Below are 11,272 nucleotides of genomic sequence, written 5' to 3'. Positions count from 1 at the left end.
CTACAGTATAATTCTTTATTTTACAGAGTGAAGGACATTGTCAAACAGTAACATTTTAACTACAGTTAAGACTTCCTGTCCTACCATAAGGTCACGTTTAAGGAGCAGTGGAAAAGATGAGATAAATAGTCTTTGGTGACATACAGATATTAACTTACAAAGATCATTTAAATATACAAGTTTCTTTAAATAGTTTGGCTGAATACACACACACACACACACAGTAACATATATTTAAGTATACTTATATATACCTATATAAGTATAAATCACAGTCATCCTGATGCCACATGTAGTGCACTGACATCTTCAAACACATTCAATCTCAGATGCAACATTTACAAGAGGAACCTCGTTCAACGTTCACAAGTTAATTACAATGAGTGAAATTCAAGCCGTGAGAGACTATCGATACACATGCTTGCATTAAAGTGCTTTCCTGTGACCCTAAAGCGATCAGGTGACTTTCAAAAGGAAAAAAGCAAAAGCAAACCTACTGAGATCTTCCTACATTGTACAAAACTGACATTTTCAACAGGCTAACTCTGCACTCATTCCTACTGTTATGTGTTTTTGCAGTAAGGAGCCACGAGAGCTCTACATGTTTCTACGGGGGAGGTATTAGCGGTCGTGCACAGTTTGCTTACACAACTCAACAAGACGCAATGCCTGACGTCATAAAAACATACTACGCAAAAAGAAAAAGCCTGGGAGCACAATGGTCCCGAGCACCGATCAAACACAGGAGATAAAACGTCCTGATAAGGTGCATACTTCAGCTCAAACACATACGCACGCACACAAGATGTGTGAAAAGGTACATTTTGAAAAAGAAGAGAGATCCACCAGGGTTTTTCAGCGTTTAAAAAGCCTTTTAATGATTCGTCACGAGACATTGATTAGCTCCGTTACAGCTGAGAGAATGGCATGTTTCACCTCAGCAAGCCTTTGAACAGATTAGATTTAGGGCTAAAGGAACCAATGATTATTACCCTGTGACCTCCAGGCTCCAATGATTACAGATGAGAGGAAAAGAAAGGCAAGATGGGCCGAGAGACTAAATATATGAAGAAGCTGTTGATGAGGAAGAATAAGATAGGACACCCCGAATAAGATGTAAAAGAGCACATTAATGTATGATGTCAAGTATTGCCAGGTATTTGGTGAGTTTAAGCTCATGCTCTTATGATTACATAACTTTTACGTTTGTGAATTATGTGCAGAATAACAAAAACTAAAGTACCTCTATGACTGAATAATTAATAATCTAATGACTGCACATAAATCAGAAAGTCTGGCCTGTATTCCTACAAAGAAACACTAAACAACTCAACATCAGGCTACAATATAGAAGTCTCAGAAGTATGTAAATAATATGTAACATAAACATGTTTTCTCACTAACAATATCGGTTTTAGTAGTTTTGGTTGCATTTTTTTTTTTGTTTTTGGAAAGTTTAAGGCCTGTCAAATTCTAGCCTGCACTGTGAGGAGAGCCTGACCTCAGTTATTCTCAGTCCATCATCTGCCCACCATTTCAAAGACGGACATAAATAGAGAAAAAGGAAATGTCTGGGCATGTATTTTCGATGGTGCTACGCTATTTTGTGTACACACATTTGAAATTGGGCTCTCTGACACCTAACATTTTGGTCACTGTGGTCTCTCATTAGAAACCCGCATTGTAACAGTGGAGCTTGAAGCCGCCGCCTCGTGAACTGCTTTAAACCCATTTAACATACAATGTGCTTCCAATAAAATTTGATATATACTGTATTGTGCACGGTTTTGTCAGGTATTTCCATTAAGAAATGTAAGGAACAGTTGACTTTTTCAAATATATTCTAATTAAAAATCATCATAATCCACCATATACAAAGACAAGTGTGTTCTTTTAGAAGATTGGAGGACTTATTGGTGGATTTGCCAGTTTTAGAGCCTCATTATGACCTCCACTTTTAGTTTTTGCCAATTTATAGCAAATGACGCCCCAAAACATCTCATTGTCTTACAACCTCAAACTGAACATAAAAGGAAAAACACTACTAGATGCACTTGAGAGTATTAATCTATTCCCAGAGTCCACTTTGCTTAATTGGTCGCTTGCTATGAAGCATCATCTCACTGTACTTTTATTAAAAAATGTTTTTTGTTTTTGGCACAGAACCATTTAAAGGGTCAGTTCACCCAAGTTACCAAGGGAAAAATGTTTTCTAATGTACCTATGCAAAGTTAGTTTGGGTTTTATTTGGCCGAATGTGTGAATGAGATTTCTACCTCCACCCAAACACAGTGGAGGTGAACTGTATTTTGTTTGAGACGTAATTCAGCAGTGACATTTGTCTCCAGGAAAATCCCCAAAATACTTCCAAAATAAGAGAGTAGTGTTGTTGATTTGAGTATTTTAGGTGAACTGACCCTTCAAGGCTGCATGTGTGCAACTGTGCGGAAGCCATCCGCCTTAATATTTATGTATTAGTGTTGAGTGTGACCATGGGAGGCTCAGGGCCCCCCCTCCCCTGCTGTGGCGGTACATATGACTGAAGTGATTAAGCCAGGTTTATTAAACTGCTGTCAACCAAAGGTCCTGACTTGTAGGGGGAACTTATGAATCACGTGAAAGGGCTAATATTTCAGACTCAGCCTCTGGCAGGGAAAATGCCAGCAGATCACAGATTGCTGATCCATGGCTCCAAGGTTTACTACTACTGTGTCAGCCAAGCAGCCACTATAATGCAACACAGACACTGATCCTTTGGGTGTTCAGATTCCTCCCAAAGCACTAGATTCTGAACTTTCTTTTTCAGTGTGGAGCCCATGTGGTTAAGTCCTGAATGCTCTTAAAATTGGGTATAACCCAAGAGCTGTGGCTGGTTTCAAATGTAAACTGTGGTCTCGAAACACAAATTCCCGCTGAGTGATGAATTCCCAGTTCAGCTGAAAGCTTGTGGACTATTCCAGGGATGTCAGTGTTCATACTCAAATATGCAGTTGTGAAATGACAAAAAAATGACAAAAAGGTTGGGCACAAAAAAAAAAGGTAAAAGGGTTCATTGGGTCATTTAAGAGGTCTTTGGGAATACATTGGTTTTGACAAGGCTCCAGCTCAGAGAGCAAGTTGAAATCCACATCAAGGGCTTAAGTGTTTGATCAATGAGCCGCAGGATAACCACCACTGGGGAGGTCAGTTGGCAGACAGGACCAGGCCACTGGATGGTGTTGAAGACAAGCCCTCATTCTTACATTAACAGGATTAAGACGTCAAACCTTCAGGAGGGAGAATCGAAACGACTTCAATGTCTTTCAAATGTTCTCAGGATGGTGGGAGAACTGAAATCAGGGGTTTCAAAAAGTTAGGATCTTGAATTTGAATCTTTAAATCCATCAATCAGCACAAAAAGTAGCAAGGCGTGACGCTCAGTATAATTGTCATTTTGAGATGGATAAACAAAAGTTATGGACTACATCAAACTTTAATGCAAAGACTACCAGTAATACATTAAGAGATAAATAAATGGAGATATACATAGACTGGTTGTGGGTGTTTGGACGTGTCTAACTCATCCGTAACTATGGGGGCTTCTGGGGTTAATGGGGGACGAGTCCTCTCTGCCACTTTGACCAATGAGCTGATAGAGCCGGTGGCTGAGGTTCTGCACTTGGCAGGTTCCCAAGACGCAACCCACTCTCATCAGCTGGGCGTGCTGAGGGTAGTGGTGGCCCCCTCGCGAACCTGAGTGGGCATGGCGACGAACTCTCAGAGCCCTCTTCTTCATCTGCAAAGCTTCAGTGAGCCATGCCAGACTTGGAGAGGCTGTTCTCACTCCTGAGGCCGGTGGAAGTCTGAGGAAAGCCAGCAGCCATTTTGGAGATTGTCTGGAAGCTGAAGAGGGGGTGGCAAGATTCGGCTGGCTTCCTGACACCAAGGAGTTGTCCTCTCTCTGGTTGATGAGCTTGCTGAGGAGGTCCAACCTGAGGAGGAAATACAGATCAGGTGAAAAACTGTCCCGATTCTCATTCATTCATTGGGATTCAAACCACGTCAAAAAATATATATGTGATCACTGAAATTAGCTGTTCAGGTACAAGATATGATGTCATATGTTGCAACAGAGAAGAGAAGAGAGGTAATGGAAGAGAATGTCACCACAACTTCGAAATACCATCAGAACAATGCTACGAGTCGACCGCCATACTAGCTATTCTGTGAGGCTGTGCACTGAGACACTGTTTTCAGCTAATTGCTGATGTCAGCATGCTAACATTCTCACAATGACAGTGTTAACTCTGATGTTTAGCAAGTAATGTTTACCACACTGACCATATTAGTTTAGCATGTTAACAAGTGCTAACAAGAACTAAACAGGAAATTCAGCTAAGGCTGATGGAGATGTCATGTTTTGCAGGTATTCAGTCATAAACCAAGGTTAATCTAATTACTATAGCCGCGAGCATGAATGCGGTTGTATGACACAAATCCCACCCCTCCATAAAATAAGCCAGTCATCTGCTTTATATCAGCCAAACGGGAAACATATCAAGCCAATCGTGTTGTTGTGTCATAGTATTAGTATAATCTGTGGGGGAAAAAGTATTTTAATCCTTATTTCAGGACAAAGTCACCACATTTGTCAAACAGTTTTTTATCAGATTTGCCAAGATGGCTGCCAAGTGGTGAGACTTGCCTATAAGGACTTTGGATATGAATGTGTGTATCATATTTTATGGCAGTTCATCCAATAATTGCCAAGACATTTCACATCAAAACCACGAATGTCAATCCCATGGTAAGCAGGCTTCATCCTCAGGGAATCATGAACATCTGTACAAACTGTAATGGCGATCCTTCCAATAGCTGTGATATTTTAGTTTGGACCACAGTGGACGATAAATTGTCTAAATTATTGTTGCACCTATGGATAGAACAGGGGTAGAAAATGTTCCTGCCAGTGTTGTTACTATAACAACTAACGTTGTAAGGGCACTGGTAATTCTGCAGAAATCCGATTAGCTACAAAGCAGCTTTCATAAACAAATCATTTCTTGCCTGTTGTCTGAACAGAGTGGCCCCTGCACAGTTACCTACTCATATGAACACTGCTCATCTCTTAATGCACAACATAAAAGTTAATGGTTTTTCACATGTTGCCTAACACATGTTTTCTGACACTGCCTCATATATTACATTATACAATCGAATCCTGCACCTCACTGCATTTTAATGGCCAGCTGAGTTTCAGCAACAGTAGCTATGGGATCATATGGGCACAGTGGTGTTGATGGGCTCCACAGGAGAACATTCAAATCTCACCAGTGGGGTTCAGTAGATTAGTTCTAATGGAAATCAGTTTATTTCAGGGTTCTTTAATCCCTGTTCTGCCTTGTTTCAATTAAGTCAAACTGTAGACGTCTCTTACCCATGACCTTTTAAAGAGTCAGTTCATCCAATTTTCTCACTAACTCATAGTAGTAACTAACCAATAAGTCCTCCAACCTTCATCACCATGGTTATTATAACAACAGTCATGGCTTGGTTAGGGTTAAGAAAAGATCGTGATTTCAGTAACAATAAGTACTTCCTAAACATTAGACAATCTTTGTTGTCATGGTTACAATATAAACTACTAGTTTCACATGCGAATCGAACACCACTCTTCTGTGTCATATTCATCCATCCACCACAGCCTCCTCCTGACATGGCCTTTGTCTCTCTGTACTACGTCACCGCACTTTTCCCGTTGCTCCTGTCGTAATTACACGACTAGGTGTCGCCTAGCAACAAAACCTAACTATGGGTCATAATAAGCTGCTGCACAGATGACCTATGGGACAGTCTCTAACTAGCCATGCAGCTTGTCTGGGGCTTCTGTGCCCAGGTTCTAAGATTTTGATCTTTGATCTTTGATCTTTGATTTGAATCTCTGTGTTGCTGAAACCAATGAAAAATGACACTTCTATTGTTCAAGTAGCAAAACACTGTCCCTGTCAATGACTGTGAAAACTTTTCATTAGGATTTTGTTTTCAGTAGAAAGTAGTTCCAGTAAAAACTGAGGTCTGTGGATTGTTGAGAGCAGCCAGGATATTGTTTCTGAAAGGAGAAGATGCTTATGAATTGTTCAAATGTGGCATTTCGGTGCTTTGAGTAAAAGACAGAATTCAATTTATCAGAAATCTCAAAGACTAGAGCTAAATCTATGACTTAAGATAACTATAGTTAAGTGAGAAAACATGTTTGTTTAAACAGACCTTTTCTGAAAACTGGGTTTCTCAGACTCCACATCAGACTAAATGAACTGTTAAGATGAACATGTTCTGCAGTGCGGTGGACCAGCGGGTACAGTCCGTTTAGCAAACACAGCGGCAAATGACTCGCCATCTGTTCATTGTTTGACAAAGACAGTCGCTTCTAACAACGTGACCCTGCAGCTCCTCACTGAACTGTCACCGCTGTGTTTGTACAGCACATTGTGACTGGAGTCCCTGAGTGTTAACCCGTCACCGCCGCTGAGAGAAGTAAACAGAAAAGTGCTGTTGCCACTGGCAGCCGGTGGATAAATAGGATGAAAATGTTAAATGTTAACAATAGCTTCTACTTGTGCAGAGAGGTTTAAATACAGCATGAGGGCAAATATATCTACTGTATTTGTTTTGAGTTCGTCTGAGTCAAGGGAAAAATTCTTTCACAGTACCAGGTTTGGCACTGTTTCCCATGTTCTTCGAGGCAGAAGCCACAGCTGATCTAATTATAAAAAGTGTGTTCCACTTCCACAAAATGCTGACTTATGTTATTTCACCATGAACACTAAACCGTTACTCTGACTGAGAGGTTGAGATGTGAGACATCGCAGCAGACAGCTTCTCTTACCGTCTATGCTGCGGTGGGTCTGGGATTCCTCTCTATGTAAAGCTTTTTGCTTTATTCAGCCAGTTTCATCTGCACACTCACTGCTGGCAGGTTTGGTAGCCTGCAGAAGACCTGCTGTCCAACAGTGGCAGTGGCTGAATAAATAGTTGTGCAACGCCAGGCCACAGACAGAGGCGAGCACTATTTCCAGGACAGACCTCGGTGTGCTGTGGTGCCACATCACCAAGTTACACCCACCTGGTCTGCAGAGTGAAAGTTATATTTGGCTGCACAGGAAAGCTCCTCACATGGGTCACAAGGCAGCAGTGGTGGCCCTGCACCAAATTGCCTTATTTATATTCCATATGTATAATTTTCACTTTTTTTAAAACTGCTTTAAAGCTCCATATTTCCTTCTTCTCCTGTGTTTTATTTGAAGCTTTGATCCATAAGAAGATATATTTGTGGTTTTAAGAACCAAAAACCATCTCAATGTAGTTTTACATCACCTCTCTCAGGCTTCTCTCTAGAGCTCTAGTAACAGCAGGTTGGTGAGCCAATCAGGAGGCTCTAAGCCTCTCTTCTGATTGGTTGACTGTTTTCTGAGTGATAGAATAAAAATGTAACAGATATCAGGTAAACACTCAGAGAAACCAAATCCTGCAAGGTTGGATGGTGGGTCTGGGTGGGCAGGGCTTGAGGCACAGCTGAGAGCGGGCCTTTGTTGACATCACAAAGTTCCAGAAGTCCTGACAGCTGGTTTTAAGGGTCAGTTTCTGAATACAGGCTGTGTGCATTTCTCTGTGGACTGAGCACTTTGATACTTTCCACAGTATTAATGTAGAATTTAGACCTGCTTTATAATCCAACAACGCATGGATATCTACCTTTATACTATATGGGACCTTTAAAGGCGGGTGAGCCCAGTGTTTTTACCCCTCTATCATCCTGAATACTTGGTAAACTTGGTGCTCTTAGCTAATTGTCTTATCTGAGCAACCCTCACATCTTAAGATCTCTGGATCTTAATCAGCTCCAATTGGCTAAGGAAGAACATCTGAACTCGCTGGCAGACAAGGACCGCATGCCTGTACTACGACAGCAATTACAAAGATGAACACTTCCTTGAAGAGTTAGGATAAAAAGGGGGCAGCTAATGTTTTCAAGAGACGAACAAATTTCGCTGTTATCCGCTTTATCCCACAACTCAATGGTAATACAGAACTGGCAAATTGGCAGACGATCAAAGACATCCATGTTTCGATACCTTGCACGGTCTTGCAATAGCTTAAAGGCTTTAACCAAATATTCAATTTGACATAAGATGATTTCAAAAGATTTTACAGGTCAATAAAAAGCAAACGACAACTGTGTTGTGTTGCCTTGTTTGGTTTTTCTTCTGCGTTGCTGCTTTTAAGAGGTGGAATGAAGGTTGAACTCTCCCCGTTTTGATGACACGCTTCAGCTGCCATACCCTAACCCTGCAGAGGGCAAGTCCTACCTCCCCCTCACCACAGTACCATGCTGCTGATATACTACCTGATTACCAAAGAGGCTGAAGCTTACCAGGGACAACCTTAATCAGCAGTAAATATAGCACAGTCATTTCATTTCATGTAATCTTCTACTGGGTAACAGTGGGGAGATTGTTGTTAGCAAAATACAGGAAAAATACAGGAAAAAAGATTGTGCTTTTTCACTGGGGTTAATTGTTCATGAGTATTTTTGCTTTCATAACCTCCTCAACGAGCAAAGCTGGACACTGAGTCCAGCCAGTAAATTACATGGACAGACAGAATGAAACGTTGTCTGCTCTTAAACCACATCACTGCGATGCGAGTAGACACAACACTTGCATCAAACAGCAGACAGGTTTTCCCTCCCCTCAAAGCTACATTCGTTTTCCTTAAACCTTTTAATCTACACTCCCAATATACACAGTAAGCTGCTCCTCTTATAGTTTACATGCACATTCATGCCTCCACAACGTTGCGGCTCTCTGCGTGGAGCGGAAACCTGCTCTTAAAAGATGTGGAGGGTGGAATTTAGGTCTTAGCCATTAATCCACAGTGGAATTCCCTGCCTGTTTGGTCGCAGCTTTCACCCTCCTCAGCTTCCAGCCTGGGTTTGGTCAAATTGACCCCGACAGAGCCATACGACTGTTTACGCTGTAAATATATATCTGAACAGCCCAAACCAGAAAGAAGACGTACGAGAAGAGGCCTCTCTTGAGATGATTTACAGCAGAGGCAGCACTGCTTTCCGTCATTTTACAAGCTCGAGTGTTTTTTTTTGAGAAGGTAGACGCGATGAAGACAGGGTGATGTACTTGTTGTTCCTTGATAAGGTGTAAATATGTCAGAACAGAGATAGCAAATCAAGAGGATGGACCCAAAGCCAACTGCATGTGCAGAGCGGCTCGTCAAACGTCAACAACGCAGGATGCCATCCTGTGTGACATGAATTCAGTCTGTTTTTCAGGTAAATATTATGTTAAGAGTATCTACACTGAACATCTGAACCCCACGCTGTTCAAATCCAGATATACAAGAGTGAGTTAATGATTTAACAGATCGTTTGAGGAAAAACATGACTTTATTTGGCCTAATTTTACACCCACAACATATACACACAGACTGATCTATCATGTCATCATCGTCGCCGTCCCCAGTCCAGACGGAACCAACTCGACCGCAAATCAGCTTCACATCTTCTCCAGTCTCCAAGCAAAGAGCTTCTTCCCATCTCTGGAATCTGTATTGTAAAGCCGCTTTGCTCCTAAAGCCATATTTAACTTGTTGTTTGGCCCTGGACCCCGGCTATTTTCCCTTACAAAAGAAAACCGCAAGACGTTATGTAAAACAACAATTAAGGGTATGTGTTGCGTGTGATGCGAGGAACATGCAATTTCTCCTTGTTTGGAAAGCACCCATCAGACATTGTTACGGCGTCTTTGTGTATGTCATGACCTTATCAGGACACATAGGGACAGCATGGACATAAACACAGAACAGGGAAGGAATGACAGACATCTGAGCTCAGACACACTCAGCGTCCAGTAGGAGAAGAAATCTTTCATGTTGTCAGCGTGTGATGTTAACAGAACAGGATGTGCTCTGTGGAGTTAAGGAAGACAGAGAATTTGCTGGCCTAATTAAAGCCGCAGGACGTTTATGTGAGGTGTGCAGAGAGAAATGTGAAAGTGAGAACGAGGGAGTGTCGGCGGAGGCAAATCTCTCGCTGCGTTATCGGAGTGAAATACATTTGTATAGGCCAGGGTCAGCTACAGTGACACTTCTACCGCAGACATTCAATGAGTACTATTTATATTTCTTAAGAATACTCAAGAATCAGGCACGTGATTTGAAGTAATGGTGTCCAGGTGGTTGCAGAGAGAAAAGTATTTGCCTACTGCCACAAAGACAAGGGCTCAATCCCCATTTGCGTTGTTTTTGACTTGAATGGATGCCCAAAGAGCACTATTTTGTTTGCAGTGGGAAGCCAGTGAGGGATCATGATCTTGTCGCTGCATTAGTGACTTCTACCGGTTGGTCCCGGTGCCTCCAAGAGATGGTTGAGGGTAGGTATTAAGAGATGTTGACTGGTCACTATGTGCCAGACCTCGAGACTCGTTACTGGGGTACTCTATTTTCTCTTTAAATGGGACGCTACAATGTAATTGGCAATGTCAGTTTTGTAATTGTAAAACTGGAAGTGTACTGCTTTTGTTTTCAAGAGAGACATGATCAGCTACTATGCAATGTAAAATGTGATTAGCTAACCCAAACACAAATGCAACTAACTAGCTAACCACTACGTCTAGAAGGTGATTGCAAATGATTAACGATAAATAATCCCCAAAAACCACAATTTGCAAGTTGCGAAATCAATCTATCAAGTGTAGAGATCAAGTCTAATGAATTAACTAAAACTAAACTAACCAGGCTGTTCTCATCAGAGTCAAGTCACTTAGTATGAGCACAACAGGCTGGTAACCAGAGAGAAGTGATGAAGTGAAGTGATAGTAAGTAACTGCTCTCCCCAATGTATCCAGTTTTCCAACCAATCAGATACAAATACACTTTGATCAACAAGGACAGAATAAAATACTTTTAAGTTATTTTTTTAATTTTGGGATGAAGCACCAATGACTAATGGAAAACATGTAAAATACACATGATTACAACAATACGAATGTCGGGTTCAAGATCTTCCTTACAAACCCCACTCTGCTGCTGCATCAGTTTCTCTCAGACTCAGAGAGGAACCACAGTGATGACCCACATGCTGTTAATGCCCCCACACTTTCAAACAGAGGGGATTGAAGGGGGATTACAGTGCTGGGCAGGTGTACCGGAGGAGGCCTGGGCAACACAAACAGAGAATGGATACAGGAGCCTTGCTTCCTGTCGTTTTGGTTAGGTTTCA

The 11,272-nt window shown here is 41.6% G+C and overlaps 1 protein-coding gene across 1 annotated transcript in view; it reads right to left on the bottom strand.

Annotated features, from left to right (window-relative positions):
- Nucleotides 1-11,272, bottom strand: part of LOC111224835 (ADM2-like) — a 27,137-nt gene continuing 15,865 nt past the window's right edge. Inside the window, exon 3 of the mRNA XM_022749507.1 lies at nucleotides 1-3,971. Within this exon, the coding sequence (XP_022605228.1) occupies nucleotides 3,560-3,971 (412 nt within the window). The 3' untranslated portion in view covers nucleotides 1-3,559. The remainder of the gene's footprint in view (nucleotides 3,972-11,272) is intronic.

Source organism: Seriola dumerili, unplaced genomic scaffold (genome assembly GCF_002260705.1).
Source record: "Seriola dumerili isolate Sdu_G_001 unplaced genomic scaffold, Sdu_1.0 BDQW01000138.1, whole genome shotgun sequence".
Classification (NCBI taxonomy): domain Eukaryota; kingdom Metazoa; phylum Chordata; class Actinopteri; order Carangiformes; family Carangidae; genus Seriola; species Seriola dumerili.
This window is presented reverse-complemented; position numbering and strand designations above follow the sequence as displayed.